At 40.8% G+C, this 17912-nt stretch overlaps 1 protein-coding gene across 1 annotated transcript in view; it reads left to right on the top strand.

Annotated features, from left to right (window-relative positions):
* Positions 1-313: 313 nt before the first annotated feature.
* The window catches only part of LOC103799603 (lysine-specific demethylase 5A-like), a gene marked incomplete at its 3' end in the record, with an annotated part of 19830 nt that continues 2231 nt past the window's right edge, over positions 314-17912 (top strand). Inside the window, exons 1-8 of the mRNA XM_009071943.1 lie at positions 314-397; positions 1431-1553; positions 3712-3882; positions 4362-4496; positions 10274-10379; positions 10926-11014; positions 14450-14608; positions 16971-17090. Coding sequence (XP_009070191.1) covers positions 314-397; positions 1431-1553; positions 3712-3882; positions 4362-4496; positions 10274-10379; positions 10926-11014; positions 14450-14608; positions 16971-17090 — 987 coding nt within the window. The remainder of the gene's footprint in view (positions 398-1430; positions 1554-3711; positions 3883-4361; positions 4497-10273; positions 10380-10925; positions 11015-14449; positions 14609-16970; positions 17091-17912) is intronic.

The raw sequence follows: 17912 nt of genomic DNA, 5'->3' as shown, positions 1-17912 counted from the left end.
GGAGCTTTTTGAAAGTGAACCAGTGAGCTGCAGGGTCCCCCCTCAGATTGAGACTTGGCATGAGGGAGTGCACACTGAAATGCTTTGAACCTTGTTTTCTTTTGCATTTTTAATTCTGTGAGCATCTTTCTTTGAGCTAAAATACTGTGGGAGGAACATTATTGTATAAGCACAGGAATGTCTTAAAACTGGAGAGTGATATCACCAGTTGTACTGGGAAGCTCACGTGCAGTTGGAAGCTTGTTTGCTCAGCCATCTCAGGGCCTGCTGGTTTCATGCCTGTGTGGTGCAGCACTGCAGTGTCTCTGTCCCCATGCAGGACTGGCAGCCTCCGTTTGCATGCGAAGTGCAGAGCTTTCGCTTCACCCCGCGGATCCAGCGCCTGAACGAACTGGAGGTGAGCTCTGCTATTCCTCAGAGAGTCTGTGTCTGTACTGAGAACAGCAGGTCTCCCTGCTTGGGATCTGCATCTTGGCAGGTCTCTGGATAGGGGTTACTTTACAAACCCTTAGACCACATCAGTGTTTATACTTGGCAGTGGCAGAACTCATATAAAACAGCTCTCCATGGCTTTGAGAAAAGTCTGTTTTTTATTTTATTTTAACCCAAAATAACCACAAGTTTTTCATATTCAACTGGAAATGTTAAGATGAATTCTAAATACCATGTGTGTAGTAAGAGCAGCCAGTGTCTAGCCTTCAGAGATCCACAGGCAGTGACTGTTTTTCCTCTTGAAATATTTATTTCTCTGGATACCTTATACTGTCTCCATAATGCCTTTTAAGCCTTAAAATGAAGTGATTTTTTTAATAAGCTTATTAGAGTTGGTTAATGTTCTGGTTCAAAAAATTTATTTGAGCTTTCTTGAAAGCAGTATGAGTTCCATTATGGGTTCCACTCTGTCCTGGTTTTTCCTTTTCTCCACAACATTTCTCAAAGCCTTGTGCTGTTCACACACCAAAATCATGTATCATTTGGCTTGTAAATGGGTCTCCTTATGGAAAGTGATGTGAGTACTCCAGAAATACTCCAAGCAGGAGGCGCTTCTGCATGGTTAAGGCATATATAAACCCTGTTTTTAAGTCTCCCCCTCCCCACCAATGTGCATTTTAATAATTGCTCTTGTGTTTCTCCCTGAAATGCTGATTTTTTTGTAAGTATGCATTTTAGTTTCAAACCAAGAAATTGTTGGGTAGGAGTTTGGTTTATAAGCTCTTAAGTGCAGAGAGAAAAGCATATACAATTTTCTGTTTGTAAAGGTCTTTTTATCACTTTCTTTATTTCTGGGGGTTTTTACGTGACTAAGAAATGCCTTACTTGCCCAGTTGCGTGTTGAAAGTGTAAACACTATAGGAACTTAACATATTCTGTCTTGGTTTTGTCACACTTGTATTGGGACACACATGATTGTCTGCCTTTATTGATTGCAGGCAATGACAAGAGTGAAGCTGGACTTCTTGGATCAGTTAGCAAAATTTTGGGAACTCCAAGGATCCAATTTAAAAATCCCTGTGGTTGAGAGAAAAATACTGGATCTCTATGGTCTGAGCAAGGTAAGTAATGGTGGACAGTAATTGGTCAGACAGGGACCTCATTTTTCATTCAAGCTCAAGAAGCCAAACAACAGGGAGGGCTTGTTTTACAGCATTAGTCTCATTTAGGCCAAGATTAAAGGAGTGGGAAAATTATAGTGAAAGAAGATTTCTAATTTGAATGGTCATGGCAGACATATGAAGCACGGTTTAATCAGTTGCCTTTGGCTGGATCTTACACAGCATGTCTTCATTACCTTGTGCAGCTTGAACATGCAGATGGCAGCTAGCCACTTGCAGTTTGGTTCTCCTTTTTGCAGGGGTGCAGCTGCAGGAGTTTGGGGTGTTCTCTGAGAAGGCAGCAGTGTATTTATGTGCAGCTCAGCTCTGACCTAGCAATTCTGTATTGAATTGTTGCTGTAATTGCTCTCTTCTCTCTCTCAGTAGAGGTTCTCCATGTGATTTAAACATGCTTCTCTGAGAACTTACAATGTCCATTTCAGGGAGAGTTTTAGTTTTTGAAACAGACTAGGCTTAAGGCTGACCAGACGTTTATACTACTACACTTATTTTTGGTGTGATGTCTTTCAGAGTTTGCACACAAATTAAAGCTCTGTTGGAATTTGCTTTTGCACTGGCAAAATAGATGTACTATGATGAACTTAGTTGCTAAGGATGCTTGTTAATATAAAGAGGCAGATTTCTTCTTGCAGGGTAAGGACTGAAGTTGTGGTAGTTCTAGTGCTTCTAGTTTAGAGCAGCAGTTTCCTTTGCCCATCAAGGTTTCCTTGCCTTAGGTAAGTAAGAATGTAAAGATCTGAATAGACTTTATCTCTAAAGAAAGAAGTCATATTGTTTGGAAAGTCTGGAGGTAATGATAAAATGTCTTTCAGTTACTTTTTTTCTTTTTATGTCTGTGGTGGTTTATTGGGATATGCAGAGTATCACAGGCTACTGGGAACTATCTGGGTCACTGTTGGGAGATGGAACCTTTTAGTTGGCTGCAGATTTGCAGGTCTAAGCTCATTTAGTTCATTATTGGCTTCTCTAGCCATTGTTCATGTATAGATAATTCTAGAAATCAAATTTTCATGGAAATTTTGAAGATAAATTGAAATTTAGGAATGGTTTAATTTAAAATGGCTCTTTTAGAACTCTTCTGTAAGTATAGGGAAAAGGACTGATCAATATGATGCAATTATCTCTCAGTATTGGAGGAACCAGAATAAACAGATTTAATGCACTCTTGCAATTAGACTTTTGAATTTACCTCATCCTCAAAAGCAAAGCAGAAATTTCACTCCAGTAACAAAATGTTTTTGTGTTGAGGTTTGTGACAGTCTGAAACATTAAGCATGAAATTTGGTCCTTGTGTGTAAAGAAACGCAATGTAAAACTACACTGCTGTAGACATGGTATTAGTCTTACAGTAATGTAAAGGAAATTATGATCCATTTGTATTTCAAGCTACTTGGCAGTGAAACTGCAAGGAACGGAGGCAGTGGAAATGCTGCCAATGTTTCTGAGGAAGCAGCTCATATGCTGTTATGATCATTGCTTGGAGGCAAATGAGCTGTTGTTTTTCATTCTATACACAAATGAAATGTAAGCAGTGATAGTTCTATATGTGAATTACTGGTCTCAAAACCATTTAAGTCAGGTGTAAAAACTGAACTGAGTGACTTGGAAGGTAAATTTAGTCTTTCCTCTCTTTATGGTAATCTCTCTTCCATTCAGGGTTTTGTGAGAGTTTCTCTAACACTGAAGTTCTCAGCTTCAGCACTCCCTTCTGCCTGGGGTCTGTTAGAATGGGCTCAGCTTCTGGCCAGACTTGTGTTTTGCGTCAGAGTACAAGTCTGGTGAGAGTTAACTTTTCAGTTTGTTCTGATGGTTGGGGTTTGTATTTTCACCAACATGTCATAAATTTTAACTGTTGGACTCTTCCTGCCTGGGGCAGTATGCAATGTGTATTTACTATGCAAATTGTCATGCTGAATGCTTTGAGAAAGAAGTGCTTAGTTATTAAAGTACTAGTCCTTCAGAAAACACAAGCTGCATTCGGGATTCTGTCAGTTTTTCATAGAACCTTTTAACATTGGTTGGTTTCAGTGACTCTTGGTTTGATGTAAGTTGGTGGGAGCAGCTCAGAACCCTTAACTTCTTCGTTTGTGCATTTCAGATTGTTGCCAGCAAAGGAGGCTTTGAAGTAGTCACTAAAGAGAAGAAATGGTCTAAAGTGGCAAGTCGGCTTGGCTACCTGCCGGGAAAAGGCACAGGGTCCTTACTCAAGTCTCACTATGAACGGATCTTGTACCCCTACGAGCTCTTCCAGTCTGGGGTCAGCCTTATGGTGAGACTTGCACGATGTGAGGAGGGACCCAAAGGGCATGTGGAATGCTGGTTACTGCATACCAAACTGGGACAGAGGGTCTATGCTTTTAGAAGCTTCAGATTTGAGAACTAAGCTAGAACCACCCCTTGTGCTTGCCTGGGACAGAATAGTGCTAGAAGTTGTAATGTGATCTCGTGTAGTTATTTTCTGGTAGCCATTTCTTCATAGGACTGAGGCCAACCCTGTTGTGAAGATACACAAGGCAAAAGGTGATATGATTAATTGGAAAATGTCTTCTTCTCTTGATAAGCTGTTAGTTGAGATTCAGTTTCCTTATTTGAAGAGTGTGTAGATTAATTGGCCTCTTGTCCACTTGGTGTATGCAGTACTGTGTGATTTCACTCCTCCGGTTTCATAGCAAACAGTGATTCGCAGGCCACGCTATGGTTAGCACTGCCTGACCAGTCAACACGGTGTCTCGTGCTCTGATCCTCTAGGGCATCCAGAAGCCTAACATGGATCTTAAGGAGAAGGTGGAGGCAGAGGAGCTCAGCTCAGATGCCCAGGCTTCCCCGAAGCAGGCCTCAAGGATGAATGTCGTGCTGAAGAGAACCAGGCGTGTCAAATCCCAGGTACCGCTATTAATCGGCTCTTGCACACACAGGACTTACTCCTCCCACTAGTGAAACAGCCTTTGGCTGTGGGATCCTGCTCAAAAGCACCACCAGGAAGCAGTCTTCATTTAAAGAAAATCCGGTGAAGGTTGTGTCTGAGACCTGGTTTGGTATGGTAGATGCATTGTTTATGTCAAATCTTCTAAAAGCTGCTTTTTGTTTATTGGCAGGTGGCCTAAGCACCTTGGTAATGAATGTATCTGTGAAAACAAAACAGATAGAAAGCTGTTTGTGAAATGATGTTGAAGCTTCTGCTTGTGCACAGTTCTAAAAGTTGTTTAAAGCTTTTTCAAATATGCCCCTTAGTTACACAAATGCAAATATGTGTAGGTAAGTCTTGGTTAATTGTGGAATTGCACTTGGAACTATCTCAAGCTGGGCAGACTGCTTTTCTGAAGAAATGCAACAGGTATGTGAATGATGATTAGTGGTGGCTGGAACTATATAGGATTTCTACAGTTTTTCTCCTGAAAAGCAGTTTTGTTTCCTTCTGAGTTACTGGTGTTCTAGGAACTCCTGGTACTCTATTAGGTGATACTAAATCCTGGGAGTACTTCCCAGTAAATCTCAATTCAGACTGAATCACCAGCACTTTAAACACTGTCTCATTAGAAACAATTGTGGGATCTTGTCCTGATGGCTCTCTTGCTCTGTTTAAAGCAGCCTCCACCTTTTTCCAGCGGTGTCTGTGGCAGGCAGCCCCCTGGGCTGTTCACATGAGGCCTGCTGGTTCCCTGCTGGCTGGATTGATGTGCGACCGGCTGGCTTACTTGCTTCATGCCATTCTACACTTAGTTTAAGCACCACAAAGTTGCTTTCAAATGCTCTTAAACTGCTTTTTTTTTTTTTTCCCAAATGCATCTTTCTTGTCACTGAGATGTGTATCATTTATAAACTTTCACCTTTTTCTCTGATGTCACAATTGATTAGCCTGAATTGTCTTTTCTATCTGTTTTCTCAGCCTTCTGAAGCTGACTTAATGTTATTTATCATAGCCATGTAACAATGCATGACACAAGCAGTCCCAGGCTGTGATTTTACCAGATCTCTCAAACAGAGTATTGTTAGTGAGCTATCCAGGAACACTGAGAACACTGCAGCAGTCATTCACTGTGTGAATTCTGCTTCGGATTTGAACAAATATTGCAGGAAAAGGGTGTAGAAGTGTCACTGTGGTATTAAGATCCTGTGGGACCTTTTCTGCTGATTTCGGTAGAATAATGATACTTGTCATTTCTCCTTGGCGGAAAAATGATTCTGTGGTGATCCTGGCACTGTATAGCTGCTTCATTTTGTTTAGAGGGTCTGCATTTTGGAAATGAGACATGATTTTATTTGGATCATCTCCAGAAAGTAAATATATACATTTAAATGCCTTTTATTAGGCTTGTAGCCAAGCTGTCTCTTAAGCATTAGTTATTAAAATGGATGAAACGAGGAAAAACTCAACCTACTTGCCAGGAGAAGTAGTTCTTGGCGGTGTTGCAAGCTATGTATAACTATCTTAAGTCATCCCTAGAACATCCCCAAATGGTGGAAGGTGGATATCTGAGAACATGCAGAAATTGTTCCAGATTTCAGGGCACCTCCTCACTGTAGACAGGACTCTGTTTATTGTTTGAAGTGCTTACCTGGAATTGTACCAGGGATTGTCTGCGTAGTCTTCAGAGAACAGGTGATATGTAAATAGTGTAAAAACCTGCTACATAAATGTCATTCTGCTTTAGCTGAAACATCTGAATGATCTGTCTGTAGTGTGCCAAGTAGTCTAATGCCTGGGTAGTGAGCATGGATAACTCCACAGGCCCCACAACTCAGCAGATCTTTTCCAAGTGCTGAAAGTACTTTCCAAAAATCCTCTGCTGCTTCTTGCAGATAACTTAACTATAAATGGGTAATGAATAAGAAAATATAAGCCTTACTGATTCAGTAAGGCTCAGTGCTGGTCCTGCCCTTGGGACACAACAGCCCCATGCAGCTCCAAGCTGAGGGAAGAGTGGTTCAATTGATGTTGGTCAGAAAGGACTTGGGAATGCTGGTGGCAGCAGCTCAGTGTGAGCCAACAGTGTGCTGAGGTGGCCAGGAAGGCCAAGGGCAACTTGACCTGGCTCAGGCACAGTGTGGCAGCAGCACTAGGGCAGTGTCATCCCCCTGCACTGGGCACTGGGGAGGTCCCAGCTCAGTGCTGTGCTCAGCTTTGGGCACTCACTGCCCAAAGGCCATTGAGGCTCTGGAGTGAGTCCAGCCAAGGGCAGCAAAGGGCTGGAGTACACGAGGAAGGGCTGAGGGAGTTGGGTTTGTTTAGTCTGGTGAAGAGGCTCAGGGGTGACCTCCTGGCTCTGCAACTCCTTGACAGGCTGGAGTGAGGTTGGGGAATGGTCTCTCCTGCCATAGCTGCAGGAGTAGATGGAATGGTCCTGAGCTGAGGCAGGGCAGAGTCAGAGGAGATGTTAGGAGAAATGTTTTCCCTGTTAGGGTGTTCAGGCACTGGAATATTGCCCAGGGAGGTGGTGGAGTCACCACCCCTGGAGGTGTTTAGGAAGTGTCTGGGTCTGACACTGGAGGGTATGGTTTAGGGTTTAGGGTTACAGCAGTGACAGGTTAATGGTTGGACTTGATATTAAAGGTCTCCTCCAACCCTGATGGTTCTATGATAAAGGTGGTAATCAGAAATGACTGAAATAAACAAAGATCCTCAGTAGTAGAAGGGGGTGGCAGATTTTCAGAAAGCAAATTTTAGGATTATTAGAGAATGTGAAAAATGAAAGAAAATAGGAAATGAGTATTCTCCTTTGTGAAACATGGTTTGGGAATCTTTGGATACTACAGTCAAATGTCAGTTGTAAACATTGTCTCTGAATAGGAAGAGGATGATTTGACGATGAGAGATTCCGCTCAAAAATAAATTTCATTCTTTACTCTTTTCTCTGAAGAAAGAATTCACAAATATCTGAGAAGGGCAACTGAGTTCCTAAAGGCTTGTAAAGAAAGGACAACAAAAAGTAGAATTAATTCATTTAGGAAAAGAGAATATCCTTTAGGAAGGGTTGAATTTAGGAGAATACTGTATTAGAAAAGAGTAGTTGGTATATTTTCACAGATGATCTGTTAGGGTGTATTTTAATCAACAGGGGATTTGGCTCATGAGGTTACATCATAGTCATTTCTGGTGGAGAAATGCAGTACTGGAACAAAAAGTACTGTCTTTTCTGGGGTCATTAAATTCATGGCCAGAGAATTTTCTCACAAAATTAAACCCAGTTCTAAGTAGTATATCTTTCCGGTTTCGTTTACAAGTTTGGTTAGTTGCAGAATGACATAATAGAATAAGTTTCAATTATTTTTTTGATTTGAAAGATTGCCTTCCATGAGAGTAGCAGTGGGAGATGCTGACAAATGCCCCAAACATGTAAATATTTTGATTCTTGTTTGTAACTATTGAGTTCTTGCTCACTGGGGCTGGAGGAGTGGGAATGCAAATGTTTTATAGTTGACAAGGGTGGGGCAACAGAGAAAGATAATGTGCAAATCCTAGGTAGCTGGATCATCTTCCTAGGATTGGCCTGTGTTCCCAAATAGCCCTTCAGTTGTGAAGGTGAAAGAATCAAAACTACGTCTGTATCCTTCAGGACAAAGGGGAGATGAGAATGGAATCAGTTGAATCAAGTTCATTTCACTTACATGGAGAAAATATAATGCAAAAGTGAGATGGAATTTTGTGTTGATAGTAGTGAGAACACAGCAAGGAATGCACCATTGCCACTTCTGTATGCTCACAGTTTTGAGTAGGGTTTTTTTGCATACTCTTAAAGGGCACTGCAGAAAGAGTACTCAGTGGTTCTCCTGAGGCCTTTTGGTATTCACACCTTAACCTCAAACACTGCCAGGGTACTGACAGGTTACGTAGGAATCTCATTTTTAAAGAACATTCCCATTTCAATATATGAACTGCTCTTTTTCAGAGCTGTGTGGCTTTTTCCACCTGAGCATGAATGGATTTCACCCACTTAGGTTTAGTGGAATCCAAGTAAATCTGGGCAAAAAGCTATGAAAATATATTTAGGTAATGCATTTTTAAGCAGAGCTGTAAAACTGAAGAGTGGTTGCTGCCTGTTAATGTTGCTTTTAGTAAATAGGATAGGAAAATTACTTTTTGTGTCTCATTGAGAAAACTATCTTAGGTCACAGTTGCAGGAGAGGCAAATTGTGGAGATTGCTCATAAATGCTGGTGGTGGCTGTGCTGAGAGGTGATTCTGTCAGGGTCTATGAGTCGAGAGAATGAATGAGTTGGTAATGAATTTCAGTGGTAAATGAGGGACTAGGAAATCTCCATGTGTTTCCTTATGGCTTGTTGGCCAAAAAGTGAGGAATTGATGAGCAGAAATTTTCCAGTTAGTGTGCAGTTTCACAGTGAGCTTACAGAGTTGGTAATGTATCTAAAGTGAAAATAATTTAATAGCATTTAATTTGAATGTTCAGAATTAGAATCTCAGCAGTAATTAGTTTGGAAAGATGCTGATTCGCATACTGCGTACTCCGTTCAGTGAGGCAGGGACTCTAAATATTACTAAATATTTCATACAGTAATCATGCCTAGGAAATGATATCTCTTGTCTTCTGGAAGCAAGAAAAGCAGCTGATTTGGGTTGAAAAAATGGAAATAATATTTCTCTTTTAATCTTTATTGCAAATGTATTTGAACTTACCTTAAACGCTCTTTTGGAAGAGTGTTTTTTTTTTTTTGTTCATTAAGTAAAATCTGTGGGCATGTCACCCCAAGGGACATATGTGATATATCAGGCCATGACTTTGAAAAATAACAGATGAAGTATCATCAGGAAGTTACTTGAAGAATAACCCCATTAAAATTAGATACTTCAAAACTGACAGATTTGATAGGATCTTTTAGGATCAGTGAAGTTCAGGAGGAAAATCTTTGAACAGTGAGTGTTTAATGACCTATACCAGCTTAAAAAGGGTTTTCAAAGTGTAAGGAGGCAGCATAAAGAAAACTGTCAAGGTGATTGTGTTGCAGGTGAAAGCAGTGTATTTTCTTTGTTGGGCTTTTTATTACAGTTGTGGCAGTGATGTAGGAAAATGGGGTAGGTCAGCAATGGGAAACAGGAAGAAGTTCAGTTGAACAGAAGACTTCAGGAAGCAACAGTGGCAGGGGCATGGAACTGTCACCAAATGGGACTTTTCACCTCTGAGTTTGAGGCTGCAACATGAGTAGCTGTGATCGGAGTTGTACTCGTAACATTTCATCACAAATAAACCCAGGAACAGCCAAGCTGAAGGAGGTTGTTTGGAACCCATTAGTGTCATGTGGATGTTTCTACTCAAGGAAGCAGATAACAAAATCCTATAGAAACTGTGTTAAAATCCAGTCACTTGTCTGAATCCCAGTCATGCTGGAAAATGTTGCTGGGGCATTCTTGTTATATTTTGCTAGATGTCAAGTTTGGCTCTCTTGTTTACTGTATAGGTGACTTTCTGTGGATGGTCTGTAGTACTAGATGGGAAATAATTTGGGAAGTTGGGACGAAAATGCTCATTTTTGCTCCTTTTGCATATGTCCATTGGCTTTAGAAACAGAAAAATCATGTTCTTCCATGCTTCTGTTTCCATTCTTTGGATGAGCAGATGTTGTGGGAGAGTGGAATATAAATTAAGAGGAAACCTGGAGGGGAAATATTGGTGGTTTGTGCTGATGTGGTCTTGTTTTTGATTTTAGGCAGAGACAGGAGAAATGAGTAGAAACACTGAGCTAAAGAAATTGCAGATCTTTGGAGCTGGACCCAAGATGATGGGACTGACATTGGGAGCCAAGGATAAAGAGGGTAATTAAATCTTGGGCTCTTTGCTTTGTAAAGTAGTGAGTCTGTTAAGTCTTGCTGAATGTCTCTAGAGGAAGCATTAAGAAGTAAGCAAATCAAAACTGGAGAAAGAAAGCTAAGTGTTCTAGGGTTCCATTCACAAGAAAGATTTACAGGCTGCTCCATGTAACTTGGCAGAGTTTCAGCTCTTTATGTATTGTATAGTAGCAATAACAATGACGTAGCTGTTACATGAGCTGTGTGTTGTAAGGCAGAACCAGATTGGGTAATGCTGAAACTGATCCTGCCAGCTAAGAGCACAAATTATGAATGTAATTTGCTCTGTTTCTTGAGGCAATTGGGATCACCCATGAGGATAAACAAAATGCTTTTCCTAATCCTTGTTGATTTTAGATTGGCCAGGGATGACGTGATAGTTTTGCTTTCTTTGGACTGTCAGGTAGTTTCTGACCTGAAAAGCAGGGTACCAGGCTGGATATGTGTTCATTTTGCAAGTTAAGCCTATCTTGATGTGATATGAATATTTATTTAACTTCATTTTGCTTCAAGATGAGGTGACACGAAGACGCAAGGGAAGCAGATCGGAAGCGTTTGGAATGCAGATGAGGCAACGCAAAGGGACTCTTGCTGTCAACTTCGTAAGTTTGATTCCTCTGCTGTGATTTCTGATAGTAAGGAATGGGTTGATTTACTCAGGCTTTTTTCCCTGAACAGCTCCCACTCTTCCAGATAGCTGAATGAATGCACATTGCATCAGGTGATACTGTTAGGGAAGAGAGAACAGCATTTTGAATAATGGTCTGTGGTTCAGGTTTCTGTTTCAGCCTTTTGGACAGGAAGGCGTTTGCAGTGTGAAGCTTTTTGCTCATCATACTTGCCACGTGCTTAACAGTCTTCAGCAGTTAATTTTCTGTTTAAGCTGCCCTTTGTAGAACAAATATAATACTACTTCTCTTCCTTGCAAGATATTTTGAGGAGTTTATTATAGCAATTCCACCTTTCCTGTCTTCTCTGTTTAGAGTTTAAATTAGTCACCATACGAGTCTATGCAAGAGAAACCCCAAAGGGGAAGAATAACATGTTTAGTGTTCTGATGTTTGGCCATGGAAAAGCAGTGTACAATTGTTCTTAATGTCTTTCAGACCACATGAATTCCTGCATTTAAAAAGTGTCATGATTTAGCATGTATGTGCAGCCATGAATCAAGCTGCATGCTTTTAGTGTCGAAAGAATTAGACTCTTCACTGAAGTTTTATCTGTTCATTTTTATTCTTAACCTGAGAACACTTAAAAGAACTTATTTTAAATTTCAGCCACAGAAAGCCAAGGCAACCCAAAGACTCTAGTAATGTTACTTTTCTATGTGGAAATGCCTCCTGGGGGAGAAAATGCAAAAGGTTGGCTATTTAAAATCCAGATCACTGTGCCACTGCAACCAAGTTAGAATGTTTTTAGTTATCTGTGCAGTTTCATTACACACTTTCTTTTTAATCCTTGGATAAGAGATCTTCAAGGAAAGGAGTCCAAAATGCACAGGGGATGTGTTAACCTTTTATGACTTTTGTCCAGGATAAGAGATCTTCAAGGAAAGGAGTCCGAAATGCACAGGGGATGCATTAACCTTTTATGACTTTTGTCCAACAATTACTGTGGTGCAGGTTTGTTTATGCTTCAACCCTCATTAATTTATCTTTTTGTCAAATGCTAACTGTAAAATTGATTTTTATTTCTGTGAAATGCTAACTGTGAGATAAAGTACACCTTTTTATTCCCTTTTCTCTCCCCTTAATGCATCTAGTTGTATATCATCAGTCTTACTCTGCTTTGTTACGTGGCCTGGAGGCTTGTTTGTAGTTATTGCATAACCATGGATCTGTTCCTTGTGAAGACTTTTGTCAGTGCAGTTTTTGTTTGACAGATCATAACTTACGATAACGGAGATTGCGTATGTTACGAAGAATTTGGGCAGAAGGAGGTACTATGGGTGACAGATAGCTAGTGAGCATCATCTTGGGCTCATAAAAGGTCTAGAAAACATTGGTGTGAGGAAGGGCAGAGGGAGTTGGGTTTGTTTAGCCTTGAGAGGAGGCTCAGGGGTGACTTCATGGCTCTCTCCAACTCCCTGACAGGAGAGGGACTATCATCTAGTCCCACCCCCCCAGGGGCAGGGGTTGGTCTCCTGCCAGGGCTGCAGGGAGAGGACTCAGGGAATAGCTTTGAGCTGAGCCAGGGCAGCCTCAGATTAGGTGTTAGGAGAAATGTTTTCCCTGTGAGGGTGTTCAGGCACTGGAATATTGCCTGGGGAGGTGGTGGAGTCCCCACCCCTGGAAGTTTCAGAGGTGTCTGGATCTGGTGCTGGAGGATATGGTTCAGTGTTTAGAGGTTACAGCAGTGACAGGTTAGTGGTCAGACTTGATGATCTTAGAGGTCTTCTCCAGCCCTGATGGTTCTATGATTAGGATAGCTATTCTAATGTGCTGTTGGTCTTGGGAAGAGAACCTAGAAATACACTCTCCCTCCCATTTATATACTTGCAGCAAAAGTAGCTGGTTTGGTGTTTCACACAGACATGACACTCCATGAGGATGAGTGTGTGGGGTGCAGCAAACTGGTTTGGTGTTTCACACAGACATGATACTTCATGAGGATGAGTGTGTGGTTTTTTTTCAATTGGGCAGAATGCTATGTCTCTTAGAGCTGCACTGTTTTTTAAAAGAGTTTCTTAAGAAACCTGAGAAGTCTTCTTAAGGATGTTACTGCATAGCTGGGAGGTTGCATACCTAACTAGGCTGGTGTAACTAAAGATTGCTGGTTTGGTGTTTCACACAGACATGATACTTCATGAGGATGAGTGTGTGGTTTTTTTTCAATTGGGCAGAATGCTATGTCTCTTAGAGCTGCACTGTTTTTTAAAAGAGTTTCTTAAGAAACCTGAGAAGTCTTCTTAAGGATGTTACTGCATAGCTGGGAGGTTGCATACCTAACTAGGCTGGTGTAACTAAAGATTGGGTTGACATCAAATATTTAACACAACTGAACCTAAGCAGCTGAAAAGCACATGTGTTTGTGACATGTTGATGAAATTAACAGGTCCCCAAACAGACTGTCCCACTGTCTGTGGTGTTACTTTGAGCTGTACCTGAGTTGCTAGTGACTGGCAGGAGTAGTAGCAGAATTTGGAGCAGGTGTTATTCATGAAGCTCATGTTATTAGGAAACATTTATACATAAGGTAATTTTTTAGTTGTGCTAAAATAATAGACAGGATTTTTCATTTAGATTGTTACAGGTATTCAGTACTATATTAAATGTTTATATTTAATTAAAGTCCTTTGGACAATACAGGAAGTTACAGCAAGGAAATCTTTGAACCTGTTGATACTGTTTTCTCTTTGGTCCCAGAAAATGTCTCCCAGTTAGTGTTGTTTTTGTTGAGAGATTGTCTTGAACACATAAGTGTGGAAATTGGTATTGTATTGGGATCATTTGGAGTTTGTATCCTTTGCTTTGGAGAAAATGAGAAAGAAGTTGGTATCTTTATATGCAGTTTCCTCCCCTTCCCCTTGGATTTTTAGATTGAAATCTGTAGGTTTGTGAATTTATCTCCTCTTTTTCATTGCAAAGATATCACTATACTGTTGCAAGTGATGATGTATATCTTTCTGAACTATTGCTTTGAGCTTCTCCTCAGCCATGCATTCTTTGTAGAGATTTGGTTTGAATTATTTGCCGTGACAGAGGCCCAAAGAGTCAGAGTTCTAAACACTGTAACCTGCTCTTTTTTGCCTTAGAGTAACATAAATGAGGTGCTACTTGAGTTAGATAGGAAACAATGACTCAACTGAACTGGATAGCTATTTTGCAGCACCTAAAGTCCCTGTGTCCCCTGCTTACTGCTGCTTTGGGAAACTGAAGCACAATGATTCCTTTTCAATGCTGCTCAAGCACCAGAGGAGACTGTGTTGATGTTCATACATCAGACTCCAGGATTACATCCTTTGTTCCTTAGTTTAAGGAGGGCATATTCCAGAAGGGGAACTTTTTGGAACTTTTTTTTTCTTTTTTTCTCCACAGGTTGATCTCTACGTTTGCTTATTTTGTGGTAGAGGAAACAATGAGGACAAACTGCTACTGTGTGATGGATGTGATGACAGCTACCACACTTTTTGCTTGATTCCTCCTCTACCTGATGTACCCAAGGGTGACTGGAGGTGTCCAAAGTGTGTTGCTGAGGTATAGTTCAAGAACTACTCAAGCTTTCTGTGTATACCTGTGTACCTGGAAAGATCAGAAGAGCAGTTCAGCTCAATGCCAATCCATATGTGTAGAAGATGTAGTTTGTTTTGCAATATTGTCAAGATGAGCCATGAATCTTCTTGGATGATGAGTCATAAGGAGAGAGAAACATTCCTTCTAGAGCTTGGGCATAACCTTTGTTTGTTATATGGCCATGTGACAGCTAAAGCTTTGCCCTTTGTATGCTAAGGGCTGAAACTCAATTTATGCTGGCAGTGGTAAATTATGGAGAACTGTAGTGTTGTGATGGGTGTTTCAGCACAGTGATGAGACATTTTGTAAACTGTGAAGTAACAAAGAATGCAATTTGGGCAAAACAGGGAGCTTTGATTATTGGAAGTAATTAGAGCATTGCTCAGAATAGGTTGTAGCAGAAAGAAACCATTTTAAACTTTGTAGCAATTTCAGATTTGGTTCAAACAAAAACAACTCTTCAGGCTCTGAAAGCAGGAGCTAGTTGAATTTCTTTTTTTGAATGAGAAAGAGCTACCAAGTTCCAAGAGGTGACTGCTCAGCAGCTTAAAGGCAGCAAACAGCACTTGATTGGCTTGGTATCTGTCTTAAGGAAACAAATTTCACCAGCTCAGAAAGCTGGTAGATGTAGGATTCAGGGGAAGAAGCTTACTGTTTCTAAACCTGTGAGTTTGTGACTGGCTTTAACTGTTTAGGCAGTGTTTTCTCCAAAAGGGGCAGCTGTGCACTGTGTATATGTGCCCAGTTCCCTTCTCAGCCCCTGCCTTCTGCTGTGCTCTTGTGCTGGTGGATGGAGAGCTGTGCAGCCCCGTGATGGGGTGGGTCAGCTCGCTGCTCTCTAACCCTGACCTGAGAGATTGGGTTGTCAGATAAACTCAGGCAAATGCTGTTGTGAGAGAGGTGGAAATTCATTTTACAGGCAAAGGAAAAGATGCAAATAACCCTTTGGAGTGCAGCTGATGGTGGATTAAGCTATTTTTTATTGTTCTCTTGAGAGAGCATTAAAGAAGTATTAAGAAACTACAACAATCTAATGTGGAGTTAATGTAGAGAATACAGTACTAAATATCGTGGCTGCAGTAGTTTTCAAATGTGGAAACTCAAATTTTGCTACTGCTAGTAAAAACATGGATACAGCAGTACCAAGGGAAAATATGTATGTCAGTACCAAATCAGGAAAGTTAAGGTGTCAAGTAAGTTGTTACTGACAAGTGATAGATAAAATGCTTGAAAAACTCTGGAAATGTATTGAAAGTAAGAGAAAGAAGGAAAAAAATATAGCTGTTAGTAATGGAGAGTAAACAACTGCAGAAAGATGCTTGAAGTGCTCAGTAGTGCTTTTTGCCTCAGTTTGTACTTTAAATGTTAATTGTGTAGAGATGCTTAATGTAATGTTAATAGCAGGGTGCTGGAACAGAGACTGGGAAGGATAGGGCAAGAGCTGTTTATATGTATTCAGGTCAGCATTGTTTGACAGTGTTCACAGATGTTGGAGGTTCTCTGCTGCAGGTTCCAGTTAAGAACTACTTTGGTAAATGTTGAGCATAGTCTAAGGGTAGTTCCTCTGGAAGAAAAAGAAACTACTGCTGATTTTTTTTTTCCCGAGTCTTGTTTCTTTGACTGAAGAGCTATCAGAGTTTTGCATCTTATTTGTGTTGAAATGTGTCTTGTATGTATAAACATTGTGTCGGTTCCAAAGGAGCTGAGAAGGACACACTAGAAACGAGTAAAGGAGCTGAGAAGGACACACTAGAAATGAGTGGAGAGAGTAGCTGAATTGCACACGAGTATTTTTTGCACTCAGGATGAATGAGGACAGAACAGTGGAAGACTTGGAGGTTTTCTGTCAGATGAACCTTGTCTGTTGGCTGTGTTGCACTGTTTTAATTTTCTTCTTCCTCTTTCTTTCCTCCTATATATTTTCACAGTGCCAAATCTGTTGATGATTTGCTGGCTTGATAAGACTGAAACACTGGGTTTATTCCTGTGCAGTTATTCTGCAGGTGCTTGAATCCAGTGTGCCTGAGAAATGTCTTATGGCTGCCGAAGCATCTTGTGCCCAGTCCCTGTGGCTGGCAGTGGTGGATGATGAAATGCAGTTTTGGACAGGAAAGCAGAACTGTGTCACATTGGGGTTTCCAGTGTTAGATTAGCTTCTGTGCCATTAATTCTGGTCTGTTTCCGTTGTGGTAGGACTCCCTCAGCTGAGAAAGCATTCAAAACTGGTAACTTGTTGTGGTTGGTAAGGACTCAGGGCTTTTTGCTAAAAATGTAACTGTGTCATAGTCTGCTGCAGGGAACAATATTTTCGTGTTCTGTCTCCTAGGAATGCAACAAACCCCGTGAGGCCTTTGGATTTGAACAAGCTGTCAGGGAATATACTCTCCAGAGCTTTGGTGAAATGGCTGATAACTTCAAGTCTGATTATTTCAACATGCCGGTCCATGTGAGTTCCAACCTTCCTTGTAAGGGAAAAAGGGAAGAGGTTTCAGCTGATCCTGGGGTTTTGCTACGGCATCTTAGCTTTGTTTCAAGGGGCACCATAGGCTTCAAACATGTAAACAAATGATTGCGCTCTCTGACATCTGGTCTCATTTCAACTTCCTTTCACCCTTTTCCTGTGATGGACAGATAGCTTTATTGCTTGTTAGAGTATACTGTGTTGGTCGTACTCTAGTTCAGTTCTTGTGATAAACTGAACCAAGTGTCGTGTTCTTTGGCAAAGGGCTCCTTCTCCTGTCTTTCTCCTGTCCTTCTTGTGGCTTTTGTTGTAGTTTAGTTTGCCCAGAGGGTAAATCAGTGTTTTCCTTCCTGTTACAGTAGTAGTCTTCTTGTAGACAGGTCAATAGACTGATTCTGTCTGATAATCACAGTTTTGGTTGGTTTTTTTGGTCTGCATCTCAACAGCATTTTTAAAGCTAACATTGCTGCTTTGGCACACTTCCATGATTCCACTGTCCTGTAGGCTGTGTCCAGGTCAAAGATTTTTCTCCTCTCTTGCTTCTTTGGTAATTTATGGACATTCTTTCTAGGGGTTCTACCTTTGAAGAACTCCAGTTTATCATACCACTTTTGGACATGGAGCAGGGCAAGGGACAAAGCTGTTTTTACAAATAAGCTTCATAAATAAATGCATATAAGTAAGAATTATAATGAGCTATATGAAGACCAGACTCTTGAACACAACTTTATATCTGAGTTTTCTTATTCGGAAGTCTGGTCATTATCCTCTGAAATAGTTTGGAATTTGCATGCTGTTCATTCTGTT

The sequence above is a fragment of the Acanthisitta chloris genome, unplaced genomic scaffold (genome assembly GCF_000695815.1).
Source record: "Acanthisitta chloris isolate BGI_N310 unplaced genomic scaffold, ASM69581v1 scaffold12290, whole genome shotgun sequence".
Lineage (NCBI taxonomy): Eukaryota > Metazoa > Chordata > Aves > Passeriformes > Acanthisittidae > Acanthisitta > Acanthisitta chloris.
Note: the sequence above shows the minus strand (reverse complement) of the source record. Positions and strands in the feature narration are given on the sequence as shown.